General features: G+C 41.8%; 1 protein-coding gene across 1 annotated transcript in view; it reads right to left on the bottom strand.

Annotated features, from left to right (window-relative positions):
* The window catches only part of LOC139551685 (tetratricopeptide repeat protein 33-like), a 60,037-nt gene that overhangs the window by 29,888 nt on the left and 12,772 nt on the right, over nt 1–17,377 (bottom strand). Inside the window, exon 3 of the mRNA XM_071362959.1 lies at nt 1,060–1,141. Within this exon, the coding sequence (XP_071219060.1) occupies nt 1,060–1,141 (82 nt within the window). The remainder of the gene's footprint in view (nt 1–1,059; nt 1,142–17,377) is intronic.

The raw sequence follows: 17,377 nt of genomic DNA on the forward strand, positions 1-17,377 counted from the left end.
CAGACAGTGTCACCAGCAAAGCACCCACATACCATCACACCTCCTCCTCCTTTCCACTGGTCTAATGTCCATTGCTCGTGTTTCTTGGACCAAGCAAGTCTCTTCTTCTCATTGGTGTCCTTTAGTAGTGGTTTCTTTGCAGCAATTTGACCATGAAGGCCTGATTCACGCAGTCTCCTCTGAACAGTTGATGTTGAGATGTGTCTAACTTGAACTCTGAAACATATATTTGGGCTGCAATCTGAGGTGCAGTTAACTCTATCCTCTGCAGCAGAGGTAACTGAGGCTTCCTTTCCTGTGGTGGTCCTCATAACAGCCAGTTTCATTAAAGAGCTTGATGTTTTTTGCGATTGCACTTGAGGAAACTTTCAAAGTTCTTGAAATGTTCCGTATTGACTGACCTTCATGTCTTAAAGTAATGGACTGTCGTTTATCTTTGCTTATTTGAGCTGTTCTTTCCATAATAGCGACTTGGTCTTTTCCCAAACTAGGCTATCTTCTGTATACCACCCCTAACTTGTCACAACACAACTGATTGGCTCAAACGCAATAAGGAAATAATTCCACAAATATACTTTTAACAAGGCACACCTGTTAATTGAAATGCATTCCAGGTGACTACCTCATGAAGCTGGTTCAGAGAATGCCAAGAGTGTGCAAAGTTGTCATATAGAAAATTGTAAAAATAAAGAAAAACCCTTGAATGAGTAGGTGTGTCCAAACTTTTGACTGGTACTGTATAGCGGGCCGTCAATTGCCCATCCGTGGCCTAAAGGGAGCTTCCAGGAGAAACTTACCTCTGACAGTGAAATTGTATCTGGAGGTAAATTCGACACACTGCGATTGTATTGTACCAGCACAGAGAACAAGAAAGGGAGAAAAAAGGTTCATACAAAACAAAATGTTCTGTTTGTAGCAAAGACAAACCGAGGAAGTTCTTATCTGGCCCTATTTGGCTGGCTGTCGTCTGATGGCTGGAGAATTAGAGAACTAGAGAGACAGCAGGACGAGAGGAGGATAAGTAGCTGAGAGCTGTAGTACTGTAATGCTGTAATGTACCTGGGATTTCATCTCGTACAGTAGAGGGTTTTCTGGAGTCATCTGGATGGCTTCATCCCACCTCTTAACGGCCTCCCAGTGCCTGAGACGAACACAAACACAAAATCAGGGTTACATACTGTACACCAGGGATTGGCAACAAGAACTCATCATGAGGGATCCCAGTGGATCGAGGATCTGCGTACCCTACCCACAGTCCAAGACATACAGTTAACTGATTTGTTCAATCAATCTATTTGTGCAGTTAAACTACTTAACTCTCTTAAATAAATGCATTATATCACTAGCCAGGGCTGGCCCTAGCCTTTAGAGGGCCCTAAACGAGACTTGGTTGATGGTCTCCCCCACCTCGCGGGCCACAGTGGCTTGGGGGTCTGCCTACAAACATCCATACCCCACATGCAGTCAGAGCCAACCCTAGTCTTCTGGGGGACCCTAAGTACAAATGTGTTGGATTTTGTCCCCCCCCCCCACAAACAGTAGAGAGATGTTTTAGACTTAATTTTCCTTCTATATTTTGCCATGTGACATAGTTAAAATAAGGCAGTTTTAAAGCAAGTTTTGCCGCAATTCTACACATTTTGCCATGGGTGGAGAGAAGATTTAGAAACTTCATAAGAAATGTCATGAAATACATTTCAAAAATGCCATGAGGCATAGAGAAAGAAGGTGCAATTTGCCATGGGATGGATTTTTTTTTACTGTTTGAAAGCTAATCTCATGCAATTCTACTAATTCCCTGCAATTCTACACATTTTGCCATGACCATGTTAATATGATATCTGAGTGAGAGTGACTAACAACCAAATGTCTAAATTTCACCTTGTGTATTGTTCTATTTTAACTCTCAACGGTAAGTTCAAACCCCGACTGATTTACAAAAATAATTTAAATTGATTTACAGGCCAACATCTCTTGCCCATCCCTGCAATCTGGCAATATGTCGACTACTTTGTCTATACCAAGCTTACAGAAGACCAGGGACTACCAGGAAAAGAACAAACAAAGCACTATGTGTACTAGATTACGCATTGGGTTTCTAAAAGATAAACTTTAAATTGCGATGTGGTCTCCCGATTAAATGGGCGGATGGTAAAGTTGATGTGCTTGGTGCACATATCTCGGAAAAGTTTAGCAATCTTCCAACTACTAACTTTGATAGAAAAATTTGCTAAATAAATATGATCTTGAAACCGTGGAGACGGAAACACCTGTCCATCTAAGGGAAAATGAACCTGATTAAGTCTCTAGTGATATCGCAGTTTACATATTTATTCATGGCTCTACTGACTACAGGAAAATCCTTTCTCAAATAATGTGAGAAAAAAACCTTAGGAATGCCAAACCAGATAAAGTTCAATGGGATATTTATATAATGAACATGTCTTGAGGGTTAAAACATATTAAAGGGATACTTTGGGATTTTGGCAGAGGCCCTTTAACTACCATGTCAGCAGATACCCATAGACTTCCAGTCATTGCGCTAACGCCAGTTAGGATTGGCTTACTAAATTACCTCTAACTTCCTTCATGCTAGACAGAGACATAAAAATGGTATCCACAAGTTCATCTGACTCTGGGGAAGTAGTTAAATGGCCTCATTGCAAAAATCCCAAAGTATCCCTTTAAAGGATAGAAAACATTCATTATTAATCACCAATATAACAACATGGTATCATCAAAGACTTAGTTGTATTCACGATAGTTGTATTCACGATCTGGTTATCTATAGGTACAAACGGTTATGTATTTGGGTTATTACAACGCACTAATTCTCAACGTCATATGGAGGATCTACTCTGTGCTACAGAGTTCATATGCTAGCTCGGTAGCTAGCTCAAGCTGGCTAACATTAGCCACTAGCCATGCTCGCATGTAATTACATTCCAGACCAAGTGTTGGCTGTGGTGAGCTACAACGATCCAATCACAGGAATTGTGATGTAAACAAGAACCAGATCTGGCTCGTGCGGCCATGCAGCATGCTCTTCACGGACATTGTGGCTGTGTTATTTAGTGGGAACCTGTTAGCACGGCAGGCTCTGGTGCCTTCTTCCCATGGGCTCAAAATGAAAGAAAGTCATACCTGCTTGCTATTATTTTGTAGTACCACGTCTGTTCACCTTTTTGTTTGACAACTTCTCCGCATGTTCTCTGTGAAGTAGGCTACTGGTGTTTTGTAACTTTTTCCGCCTTGCCTTAGTGCTTGTGCGTTAGCTGAAGGACAACTGGACTCTATCCATTTGGGATTTCTCTGACTCTCCATCTGCCAGTGAAGCACCTGCCTCCCCCTGGCTTTGGTTGCCAACTTAGTCTGCATGCTTTTAAAAGTTTTACTATCAGATGGGCCCCAGTCATTAATCTGTAAATCTCTGCTCTCTCTTTGCTTTGATCTGTGGTTATGTTTTAGTTGTGTTGGGTTAGTTGTTTTCTAGCTGGTCCCCAATAGTTGGGCTGTAGCTTGCCAACCATAACCCTGGTGTTTGGCTAGGCTAATAGCTAGTTGGCTAAATAGCTAACGTTAGCTGGCTGGCTTGCTTGCTGGGTAAGATAACTTCAAGTAGCTAATATTCTTTAATAACTGGTTAGATGGTGTTATGTATTTCCACAACTTTGGTTTACTTTCATGTAGCTGTAAACTAGGTGATGACAGCAATTGGCTGACTCATATAGTGCTAACATAATGTTAATGTTAGCAGGCTGGTAGAGCTAAGTTGATTTGTAACAAATACATAAAGTATTTGCTTGTAAGTTTGCTGAAAATGTAATTGTAGCAGTATTAATTAATTAGTGCAAACGATTTCGTTCAATTTGAAGTTATTTCTGTTGGAGTTTACTTTATAGGAAATAGGCTGGCTTGCCAGGTCCTCCATATTACATCACTCCACGGAAAAACAAATTCTGCCATGACTTCTGCATTCTGATTGGCTTATGTAATAACTTGAAAAATAGAAAAGTAAGGTGTAACTGCATTGGGACATTTTATACGTATACTAATGCAAATTCGCACTTTACATGTAGTTACATTTATGCTACCTACCGTTGAAATATTAAGGCATTAAACCTTATATCTAAATCCAAACTGTTTTTCCAGCAGGCTACTAATAGAGGCTCATCCTGTGTTTAAGAGTGGGTTTTGCGGATTAAAACCGCATATTTTCAGTGGATTGTCAAAAAAAAACTGTTTTTGCTTAGTCATAATGTGGTATTGTTTGTATATTGATGAGGAGAAAAAAAATAATTAAATCAATTTTAGAAGAAAGCTGTAACAAAACGTGGAAAAAATTTGAGGGGTCTGAATACTTTCCGAATGCAGTGTATATAAAACAATTGACAATCTAAGCTACAGTATTATATAAAATACTTGCTTCAAAAAGAATCCTCAATATATGGGGCAGACTCTGCCACGAAGAAAAACAGAATCAATAGAGCATATTTTCTGACACTGTCCATTGGTCGCTCGTTTTTGGAGTCAGGTCCATGTGTGGTTGTTTTAATATCAGGGTTCAAACTGTAAACTGTACTGTTAGGGCACCTGGAAAAACCACGATCATCAGTCAATGGGAAATATCATTACCCTCTTGGGTAAAGCATTTATTTTTAGGGAAATACTGGTAGAAATGTTACAAATAGGGAGGTTCAAGACCCTTGTAAGACATCACAGTAAAATGGAGGGATGTATTGCAAAAGGAAATAGCAAAATGATATTATACTGGGAAAGGTTTGTTAACCTGTGGACATTGTCATGACGTTGCCCTCTTTGGGTACAGCGAGCACCATCCCCCTCTCTCTGTCTCCTAAAACCAGGCTGCTGTGGTCAGAGAGGTCGTAAATTCCTGGAGGAGATCATCTCCTCATGGCCACAGTATAGAGAGAGTGTGAGTTTTCATAGAGAGAACAAAGGAATTTCTTCCACCTCACAGAACTTGAGGTCCGAACAACATTTATGTTCTGGAGAAGGTATAAAAGATCGGTGAAGAATCCAGCTACAAACTGGTCTGTTTGGTACAATTTTGTGAAACTCATGGGAGACAATACGGCCACATTACCATAACGCTGTTTATACAATAGCCTCAGATATGAGGCTTACATCTAATTGTTGTATAAGATGAATGAGTGAGGATGACACTGTTTGTGGAATTGTGTAATGTGATTTTGGACTGTTTCATGAAGGAAACTCCAATTCCCTTTGGAGTTGAACTAAATCATAGGACCGCCCGTGAGCACAGTTATGGTCTTGCGTCCTGGGACAGGCCCTTTTCTGCTCTTCCAAATAAAACCCCCACCCGGGTTTTCTATCACCAGACCAGCTTACCTCGATAACGAGAGGGCCAAGGTTTGAAAGGAGACCAGCTTACCTCGATAACGAGAGGGCCAAGGTTTGAGAGGAGACCATAAACCTAAGGTTTGAGTAGATAGCGGAATATTTTAACGCTACCACATGGTTAAACTCTTAGACTATCGATACCGACAGAATAAGAACAAGTCTTTGATATTAATTACTAGTCTGCAGCTAGGAATTCGGTATCACTGAATGCGAAGACCGACAACCGCCGAAACATCTATCTATAACGTCATGAATGAATGTCACTCTGAACTATCCATCCTAACCACGGCAGACAGAGAGAGAGAGAGAGCGGACAAACTCTCCAACAGAAAACAACTTTTCAACAGAGATCCCGACGACACACTGAGCGTAAATATATATATATTGATTGCAATTGTTCCCGAATGAGTGAGCGTTCATGTGCAAAGAATTAGCAACTCTGTAGTGACTTCAGCTGACCCCTACTCCCCTTTTGTCTAGCCATGCCGTTTTAGCCCACTAGGGCACATCCGCTATAATTTCTTTGTAACCATCTACTTTGTTTGTTTGTGTAATGCATTTCTGTGAATTACTTAGTTAGTAAATAAATGATTTTAAGACAATTGATGTATAGATGACTCAGTGAAGACTGGGTTCGTGCAGATAACCAACAATTTACGACGTTTGGAATGAGACTAACGTGAGGTAAATCATAATTCATTAATTCGAAGACTAATTGAGCAGATATTAAAATAATCTGAAAGTTATATTAGGAAAATTATAACTTTGTAATCTGAATATGTTCCTTAGTGCCCCGACTTCCTAGTTAATTACAGTTACATGATTAATCATTTTAATCACGTAATAATAATTACAGAGAGTTATTTGATAAATAAGTCTTCAGATTTGAATGATGCCAAAGACACGACAACATCGAAGGGTTGGAATTAAGATAAGAATGAATGCTGGTTTGGCCGATGTGGGTGAAAATCCAGCACTTGCAGAAAGAGGAAAATAGGAATATGTATAATTATTTAACTACATATACCGTACATGTGAGCGAAAATAGCAATAGAAGTATTTCCTCCAATCAGGGGAGGGGGCGTAGTGCTGATTTGTATTTATACAAAGGGGATTAGAAATTATGCAAACAATTAAATTGACCGAACCCAAAATATATCTGAAATATAAAAAATAAATAAAATAAAGGCCACAAAGAATAGAACCACCCCGTTTTTGTTGTGTTGATCTCTCCATGTGCCTCACCGGTTTGATACCCCACTAGTGTGAACAGGCTGAGCTATATTGAGTTTCAGAGTTGTGGACTCGGGTCACACATTTGATGATTTGAGAATGGAAAATAAAGTTACTTCAAAAGTGACTTGGAGCCTCAAAACTCAGGGCTCAACTTTGATTTGAGACTGATGACTTGAAATGATCTTGCCATGTTGTGTCACTCATTTTGTGGCACAGAGTTTATGTGGATTATGCAACACGCAGCCAGAGACCGTAGCCGCAGTATCGCCCTTGCAAAAAATAAAAACTGCAACAGATTGTTTCGCTACACAAACTCAGCACTCTAATTGGACCAGCAAACTGTCAATAAACACAGGTCGGGTGAGCTAGTGAACATATTTATGATTTGCTGTAGAGGTATAGGATCCGGTGCAGCGCAAACAAAAGCTGTAGGGAGAGAGGATTGGCTGAAATAAATATGCAGCTCCAAAAATGTTTGATGCTCATGAATATGAACTGTTTACTTCGCAAGCTCACCAGCAATGGGGCAACAATTACTAGCATAGGCCTACTGGTCTTTTGGTATGTTACACTTGCTTGACATATATAATTTACTTATGAAGCTTGCACTTAGAATTTGTTGTTCAAATGAATATTTACTGTGGCGAAGACGCACCATAGGCGCTGCTCTCCAAACACCCGCCAGTGGAGTGTTTTTTTTCTCTTGTTGAAACGTTTGCTGTTATTGTCACACATTTAAATGCATAGGCCCTATGTGGTAAATCTATATGACATCTAATACTACAATAATTACTAGCGTTTCATCATTCAATCCCTGTACCGTTTATTGCAACATGTAGACATCTGTTTCATGTTTGATAGGTCTACGATACAGTTTCAATTTATAGCCAACTATGTCTTACCCCTGCCCTGAGTAGGCGCGATGTTTATAGTGCACGTGACCGTTCGCAATACTCTTGGTAGAAGTTCTGTTTGTTATTCAAGGTATTTTTTCCTTTGTTCATATTTCACGGTTTATGTCAGAGTTCCATGTGTCTGTGTCCTACGTCGATGTCATTTTTGTTGTGCGCATAGAAATAGACTGTATCCTGCGCTCCGGGCTTTGGAGTCAGAAGAACGTTGAATACGATAAAACGATAGTTCCATGTTTGCATGGTATTGAAATATCATTAATAATAATCATTACGTCTGATTAAGACGAATGTACCAATGTAACAATGGATGTGGAAATTGCCTTTTACATTGTAGAACCAGTTTATTGGTTATTTCCAATTGGGTAATTGCATGGTCCTGGGGGGCAAATGCTTATATTATGTAGGCCTACCAGTTTGAGCTCCTGTAAGACGATTCAATTTGGTTTCTCAGGGGGAGGGTATACAGTCTGGCCCTCTACCGGTTTCCGTTCAGATTTATTTTGTGCTATTGAGCCTGATACAGAGGCTATTTCTTTGGGGCTATTGCCCGTGTATATGTGGTAAATCTACTTGGTGTATTTTGCATGATATGGCACTTTCCCCATTGGATCACCGAGACCTGTAAATAAATATACACTATGAGCATGTCAACCTGCCTTGCCTTCTGCTGATTTCATGCCCTTACCACAGCTACAAGGTCCTTGTTTTACAATTACATAGGCTAATAAAAATGTTGTAGACAAAATAATGAAGAGGTGTCTGGTAGCCCCAATAAAAAGACAAAGATTTGTAGTTGAAAAAGTCGTTGCATGTATAGATTTTTTTTTTTTTTTTTTTTTTTTTTACTTGACTTGTGACTCGATTCGACTTGCTCTTAGAATGCACGACTTGGACTTGACTCTAGTCTTGGCCCATTCTACTTGGGGCTCGACTTGAGACTCGGACCTAGTGACTTGAGACTTGCTTGTGACTTGGTCCCACCTCTGTTGAGCTGTGACAAACAGCATAACTTCCGACTCATTGTTGTGTTAAAGTGTTAAGATGCGGATGGGCTGCAACATCGTGAGAAGCATTGTTAAGCCCTTGATACAACTATGAGTTAATTTAGCTCTAGACAAGACCACATAGTCTGATGTCTGTCTGGCAGGCAGGCAGAATGACCCACTCTACAGACAGACAGACAGACAGACAGACATAGATCAGCCAATAGACTGATGCTGTAATACAACACCAAAGCCCACAGATAGCCTTCCGCTTGATTAACCTTCAATATGGAACGCAAACACACGCTCACACTGATAAAGAAAACCAATTAAAGTTTTGAAATCAGATACGCCCTGTGTGATTGTCCCTCATCTGAGGAGGATATGACATCTATTATCCTGAAGAATGTGAGCTTATTAAATACCATATGATATCAGTGGTAATCTATGGTTCAAGAGGAGTCACTTCAGCTATGTCTATTGTCTGGTGTAGTTGATGTGACCTGTCAACTATGTGACTGACTCAGAAAGGAAATGGTTCATGGAAATTTATGATGACTAGCATCCGCCCGTTTTCCCCACCAGTATTCAAGTCTATTCTGTATTTGACTCAGATTCGTGTTTCTAGGTTATCTTTTGCACCTGCTTAGAAAGTACATATGAAACCAAGCCGGCAGCACCCGAGTCCCTTCTTTACTCTAGACACAGCCAGCACCAAACATACCGAGAAGTAGTATACAGGACTGAAATAAACCTGGGAGGTAGCTATGACTTCACCCACTTCACAGAAGGTCCAGTAGATGTACACACAGACTGCAGTCTGCCTGGCCTTCTTGAGGAGTAAGGACATCGGTCTGTCTGTTTGTGTCTTGTCTGAGAGCAGTAGAAGCAATTGGGTTGCTTACCAGCTTCACTCAGCATGCAACAAAAACGTTTTTTTGTAAAAGTAAAAAAGTAACTTTGTATCTATTACGGTTTGATAATTGGTATTTGAGTGTATAATGGAAAAGCCAACCTTAATGTCTCAGTTTAAGAGCTTCAGTAGTGTTTGTGTCGTGCTGACTAAGAACACACCATAATGTCTTGTAAGGTGATAGGCTCTCCCGGTCTCACCTCAACGACCTTCTCTCACATATGTCAATATTGGCTGAAAAGTTATTCAGTTAAAGTGGAACTGACAGCGTTTGAACTACTTTGCAGATATGAAACAAATATACACTGCTCAAAAAAATAAAGGGAACACTAAAATAACACATCCTAGATCTGAATGAATGAAATATTCTTATTAAATACTTTTTTCTTTACATAGTTGAATGTGCTGACGACAAAATCGCACAAAAATGATCAATGGAAATCAAATTTATCAACCCATGGAGGTCTGGATTTGGAGTCACATTCAAAATTAAAGTGGAAAACCACACTACAGGCTGATCCAACTTTGATGTAATGTCCTTAAAACAAGTCAAAATGAGGCTCAGTAGTGTGTGTGGCCTCCACGTGCCTGTATGACCTCCCTACAACGCCTGGGCATGCTCCTGATGAGGTGGCGGATGGTCTCCTGAGGGATCACCTCCCAGACCTGGACTAAAGCATCCGCCAACTCCTGGACAGTCTGTGGTGCAACGTGGCGTTGGTGGATGGAGCGAGACATGATGTCCCAGATGTGCTCAATTGGATTCAGGTCTGGGGAACGGGCGGGCCAGTCCATAGCATCAATGCCTTCCTCTTGCAGGAACTGCTGACACACTCCAGCCACATGAGGTCTAGCATTGTCTTGCATTAGGAGGAACCCAGGGCCAACCGCACCAGCATATGGTCTCACAAGGGGTCTGAGGATCTCATCTCGGTACCTAATGGCAGTCAGGCTACCTCTGGTGAGCACATGGAGGGCTGTGCGGCCCCCCAAAGAAATGCCACCCCACACCATGACTGACCCACCGCCAAACCGGTCATGCTGGAGGATGTTGCAGGCAGCAGAACGTTCTCCACGGCGTCTCCAGACTCTGTCACGTCTGTCACATGTGCATGTGAACCTGCTTTCATCTGTGAAGAGCACAGGGCGCCAGTGGCGAATTTGCCAATCTTGGTGTTCTCTGGCAAATGCCAAACGTTCTGCACGGTGTTGGGCTGTAAGCTCAACCCCCACCTGTGGACGGCGGGCCCTCATACCACCCTCATGGAGTCTGTTTCTGACCCTTTGAGCAGACACATGCACATTTGTGGCCTGCTGGAGGTCATTTTGCAGGGCTCTGGCAGTGCTTCTCCTTGCACAAAGGCGGAGGTAGCGGTCCTGCTGCTGGGTTGTTGCCCTCCTACGGCCTCCTCCACGTCTCCTGATGTACTGGCCTGTCTCCTGGTAGCGTCTCCATGCTCTGGACACTACGCTGACAGACATAGCAAACCTTCTTGCCACAGCTCGCATTGATGTGCCATCCTGGATGAGCTGCACTACCTGAGCCACTTGTGTGGGTTGTAGACTCCTTCTCATGCTACCACTAGAGTGAAAGCACCGCCAGCATTCAAAAGTGACCAAAACATCAGCCAGGAAGCATAGGAACTGAGAAGTGGTCTGTGGTCACCACCTGCAGAACCACTCCTTTATTGGGGGTGTCTTGCTAATTGCCTATAATTTCCACCTTTTGTCTATTCCATTTGCACAACAGCATGTGAAATTTATTGTCAATCAGTGTTGCTTCCTAAGTGGACACTTTGATTTCACAGAAGTGTGATTGACTTGGAGTTGCATTGTGTTGTTTAATATGAGTCATATGAGTCATAATATGAGTCAAATATCAAATTCCCAGTTTATGCTACAAAACCAACTTTGTAAGAGGTTTTAAAATAGGTTCCATTTTACTCAACATTCCATTCTAAGACATTGTTGGCAGAATAGATGGATGCAGTTCAATGCATGATTCATATAATTCAGCAATACATTTCTTGGTAGTCTAAAGAAATATTGCTGTCAAGTTGTAAATCACAGCTGGCCTGGTACATTGTTTGCTGCCTCCAAAAACAGACGAATGTAACCAAGACTGAGAATGTCAATACAATCAAACTAGCAAGGGCAATGATCACAAATCAGTCATGGGAAAAAAAAGTCAGTCACTCACCCACTCCTCCAATGGCATGACATCCTCCTAGCAAGCTAAAAACACGGAGCCTAATGTTAGCTAGATAGCAGCTAGCAAGCTAGCTAGGAGGATGTCATGCCATTGGAGGAGTGGGTGAGTGACTGACTTTTTAACTTAATATCATTTTTCGGTGGCTATACACAGCTAGAGATACAGGTGTTATTTGGTTAGCTAGTAAGAAATGTGAAATGTTTTGCTAGCTAGTGTGGGGTTTTTATAAGGTTTTTTGACATGCTTAACTAACTATAAGCTAGTAGGGCTTCTTATGCATTAAAGTTTGAATTACTGACTCAGGTGAACCTGCATTTTCCATTAGTCTCTACTCTTACCAGTGCTCTGTCTAACCATGAGGCCACAGCCTGAAATTGCAACAAATGTATCTGAGCATAAGATATGAACAAGCAGTGTGAAATGTGTGTGCGCTGTACTGTGTGACCGAAACTTTGCTAATCTTACAGAGACACAGGAGGGGTGTAGAGGAAGGGGGGTTAATCAGGAGACTGCTGACTATGGTGTACAATAGAAAATAATAGATCAACTATACACACGAAGATCATCTGTGAGGTTCTGAATTATGCACTATAACCCAATTCTGAATTATGCACTATAACCCAATACTATAACACATGTGATTGAATATTAGCAACTGTTGGCCTGGGAGACTGGGTGTCTGTGTGTGTGTGCTGAAAGTAACAGTTAGCCCCAGATAAGTGTGCTGGGAAGCTGTGGTTAGCCTTGAGCGAGAACAGTGGCCATTGTATACAGGTGCGAATAGCTCAGACAATATTGCAGAGCTGTCTGACCTCAGTCTTTGGGGTGAGGGAGCGTAATCTACACAGCAACAGCGTCGGGACATCACATGCGCTAAGGGGCCAGGACTGGCTTAAGGCGCCAACATCAACGATAGGCTGGGTAAGTCTAAACCACGCCCAGTCTCTACTCTGACAGGCCGGCTCGGAAGTGGGAACTATCTCTGTCATGAGTATTTATTATAATATCTTTGTCAGTAACAAGTGTCTTCTCTGTTTTCATCCTGCGTGATGTTACAGTGAACCCGTATATACGGAAATTGCATTTGCCATTTATTACTTAGTTAATAAAAAGCACATAGCATACAATTAGTGACTCATTGTCATATTTGTCCTTATACCAGATTGAATTGACGCAACCCTAACACTAGCTAGGCTGAACTTTAACGACTTATCTAGTTAGCATATCTCATTCGTTCGAAAATTCACTCCGGCTATATAACGTTACACTTCGATTTCAAAGCACTCGTCGGAGTGTGCCAGAGACACAGAAAAACTGATTAATTTACGAACGCGCAACACCCATTGCATATGACCAGTGTCAGTAAACGTAGGCGATAACAGTAAGTTAGTCACGAACGCTCTAGATAACATGCCTAACCAGCTCTGCAAGGGCAAATAAAATGGTCAGAGTGAGGTGTTCTCTCATTTGTGTCTGGAAGTAGCTAGCTAGCCATCTTTAGCCAGTTAACTTGGGTGTTGATTGGGACAAGCTACAATTCCCCATTGTTTACCAGTGCAATTTTGACGGCCAACTAGCTGAAAAAGAGGGTTTATCTGACGTTGCTTCATTAGATTTTAGCTCATCTTGCTCTGGCTAGCATTAGTTATTTATCTTGTTGTTGATGTGCATAAGATAGCCTACTTTTTCATCGTTTGATCAATAGGACTGTAAAGTTCCCAAATGTAAGAGGACTCCCATGGTATTTACATATTTGCCGAAATCCATTCAGGTGGCTTTTAGCAAATGTGTTCTAATGATCGAAAGTCGCGATGAACTTGCTAGTGCCTGTAAACTGTAATCACACTGTCCAGTTCAAAGTGAATGATGGCAAGCCCGTGTGGCAAATGGCTTATTTGCATAAAGGCCTACTGAAGCTCTGATTGGCTTTGGCACACCGGTCTCCGTAGACTCCGGTCCTGGATGAGGCCGATGTTTTTATTGGGTTTTATTTACTGCAGTGTCTAATAATTGTCAAACACGTAGCCTTTTTCCCCACTCTATATTACTATATTATTTTCACAAATGCTTCACTATACGTAAATCCCAAACGTTCTAAGAATGTATAAAAATGACCATATCTATGTCCTCGCACTGGGGGTGTATATGAAGATAATTCTAATAAGATTTAATGTTGCTAAAATGCTGTTCCACTAATACCATAAGCATGCATCCACAAAAAAAACACAAAGCATTATCTAACATCTTTAACCATACGACTGCCCTGAGTCATTCAGGTTATGGACTAGAATGACAAACACGGACATTGACCTGCTATCCAACTACCTTAGATCACCAACTTGTTTCATCATCTGTAGAAAAGAAAGCAATAAGCTAATCAAACTAGGCCAGTTTGTGGAAATGTCATATTTGACCCGATGCAATAATGATGCAATTAGCATGTGGTAATTGAGTTAGCTATGTATATATAGGTAGGGGTAAAGTGACTAGGCAACAGAATAGATAAGACTGAGCAATAGCAGCAGTGTATGTGGTGAGTGTGAATGTGTGTGGTGTCAGTATACATGTGTGTGGGTGTGTGTTGGGGTGTCAGTATGTGTGAGCGTGTGGGTAGAGTCCAGTGTGTGTGTGCATAGAGTCAGTGCAAGAAAGTTTGTACAAAAAAAGGGTCAATGCAGGTAGCCATTTGATTAGCTATTTAGCAGTCTTGTTTAGCAGTCTTATGGCTTGGGGGTAGAAGCTGTTCAGGCTCCTGTTGGTTCCAAACTTGGTGCACTGGTACCACTTGCTATGCGGCAGCAGAGAGAACAGTCTATTGCTCGGATGTCTGGAGTCTGACAATTTTTGGGCCTTCCTTTGACACTGCCTGGGTATAGAGGTTCTGGATGGTAGGGAGCTTAGACCCAGTGATGTACTGGGCCGTACGCACAACTCAGTTGCCGTACCAAGGGGTGATGCAGCCAGTCAAGATGCTCTCAATGGTGCAGCTGTCAAACTTTGAGTATCTGAGAGCCCATGCCAAATCTTTTCAGCCTTCTGAGGGGGAAGAAGCCCTCTTCACAACAGTGTGGATATGTGTGGACCATGTTTATTCCTTAGTGATATGGACACAGAGGAACTGGAAGCTCCCGACCCGCTCCACTACAGCCCCATCGATGTGGATGGGGGCATGCTCGCCCCTCCGTTTCCTGTAGTCCATGATCAGCTCCTTTGTCTTGCTGACGTTGAGGGCGAGGTTGTTGTCCTGGCAGGAATAGGTTGAAAATGTCAGTTAAGACACTTGCCAGCTGGTCAGCACATGCTCCGAGTACACGTCCTGGTATTCAGTCTTGTCCCCGCAGCCTTGCAAATGTAAACCTGTTTAAAGGATTTTCGCACATCGGCTACGGACAGCGAGATCCACACAGTTGTCCAGAAAAGCACGTGCTCGGTTCAGTGTTGCTTGCCTCAAAGTGAGCATAGAAGGCATTTATTTAGTTTGTCTGGTACGCTCGCATCACTGGGCATCTCACGGCTGGGTTTCCCTTTGTAATCTGTGATAGTTCGCAAGCCTTGCCACATTCATCGAGCATCAGAGCCCACTCCTTGAAAGCGGCAGCTCTAGCCTTTAGCTCAGTGCGGATGTTGCCTGTAATCCATGACTTCTGGTTAGTACGGTTACTATGGATCCAACGTCGTCGATGCACTTATCAGTGAAGCCAGTGACTGATGTGGTAAACTCCATGAATCCCAGAACATATTCCAGTCTGTACTAGTGAAACAGTCCTGTAGCTTAGCATCCGCTTCATCGTACCACTTCCGTGTTGAGTGCAACACTGGTACTTCCTGTTTGAGTTCTTGCATTTAAGCAGAAGGATAGAATTATATCAGGGTTTCCCAAACTCGGTCCTCGGGACCAGAAGGGGTGCACGTTTTGGTTTTTGCCTTCGCACTACACAGCTGATTCAAATAATCAACTAATCATCAAGCTTTGATCATTTGAATCAGCTGTGTGGCGTCAAGGCAAAAACCAAAATACGCACCCCTTGGGGTCCAGAGGACAGAGTTTGGTTAATGCTAAATTATGATCTGATTTGCCAAAGGGAGGGCCTTGAATGTGTTTCTGTGTGTGGAGTAAAAGTGATCTAGAGCTGTGTCGCCTCTAGTTGCACTGGTGACATTGCATGAAGCCGGAAGTAAATCCTTCTACTTTAATTTGATTATCTAGGCCATCTTTCTTTATTTTCCCAGGTGAGTTGATAAGGGAACACATTCTCATTTACAACAACGGTGTGGGAGACATGCAGTGGAGAGGATGGGGTCAAATGAGCCATCGGAGGCTGTCGATGAGTATTTAGCAGTTCACACTGAAGTCAACCACCATACACTTGAGATCAATAAGTGTCAGGACCCCAGCTTGCTCAAACCTCTCGTGAAGTGAAAAATAGGACACTATTGTTCAAGATCAAAAGAGGGAGGCACAAGTGTGAAGAGAGGTGTTAAAACCTTTGCCGCAGATAATTACAGTTGTATGCATCAAGGAAACAACAACACAAACCCGTGATGTTAGTGGGTGTTCTTTGCAAAAATGTAACTGGAAAGTTAGAACATGATGTACACGATTACATGATGTACACGAGTGTGAGTGAGAAATTTAGATGTGAAAGAGGAAGTTGAGCCCATAGGATAAGTATGTAGGATTTTAATCGTATAAATTTTCTTCTGGCTGACGCACCGAGATGTCCCCCCCACCCACGCACCCCATATGGTAATGACAGACCAACAGATTATAATAGCCGAATAACCTCACAAAACACTGTCTGGCGTCAATAAAAACTAAAATAACTAAGAACAAGTGACAGAAATAAAACCCTCCTTGCCAAGTTTAGCCAGATAAACTGTAAAAAGGCCTACAAAACAAGTAGCTAGCTAATAAAGGGTGTTGGAGAGTAATGAACTACATGTATTTCACTTAGTAATTTAACTACATTTTGCAGCAGCTTGTTGGTAGTTTAACTAAATTCTAATCTTTGTAGTGTTTTTCAGTAGTTAATTACTTGTTGCCATGTAGTGGTGTAGATGACTACTGGAACTACACTATTTTTATGAAAATAAAATATGGGTTGAGTAGGCAATTTATTTTTCGGCATCAGATCTGCCTAATTTTCTCTTTAAACATTGTTTGTGTTTAATAGGCTAAATTACACATTCTATTAACAAATTATTCCAGAGTGATCTGTCATTGCAATTTGCAGTCTATGACATTTCAGATGTACAGTCATGGCCAAAAGTTTTGAGAATGACACAAATATTAATTTTCTGCTGCCTCAGTTTGTATGATGGCAATTTGCATATACTCCAGAATGTTATGAAGAGTGATCAGATGAATTGCAATTAATTGCAAAGTTCCTCTTTGCCATGCAAATGAACTGAATTCCCCAAAAACATTTCCACTGCATTTCAGCCCTGCCACAAAAGGACCAGCTGACATTATGTCAGTGATTCTCTCGATAACACAGGTGTGTGTTGACGAGGACAAGGCTGGAGATCACTCTGTCATACTGATTGAGTTCGAATAACAGACTGGAAGCTTCAAAAGGAGGGTGGTGCTTGGAATCATTGTTCTTCAGGCAGGTGTAGGCAGGTGTGAGTGCATCTGCACGCACAGTGAGGCAAAGACTTTTGGAGGATAGCCTGGTGTCAAGAAGGGCAGCAAATAAGCCACTTCTCTCCAGGAAAAACATCAGGGACAGAC

The sequence above is a fragment of the Salvelinus alpinus genome, chromosome 24 (genome assembly GCF_045679555.1).
Source record: "Salvelinus alpinus chromosome 24, SLU_Salpinus.1, whole genome shotgun sequence".
Taxonomy (NCBI): Eukaryota; Metazoa; Chordata; class Actinopteri; order Salmoniformes; family Salmonidae; genus Salvelinus; species Salvelinus alpinus.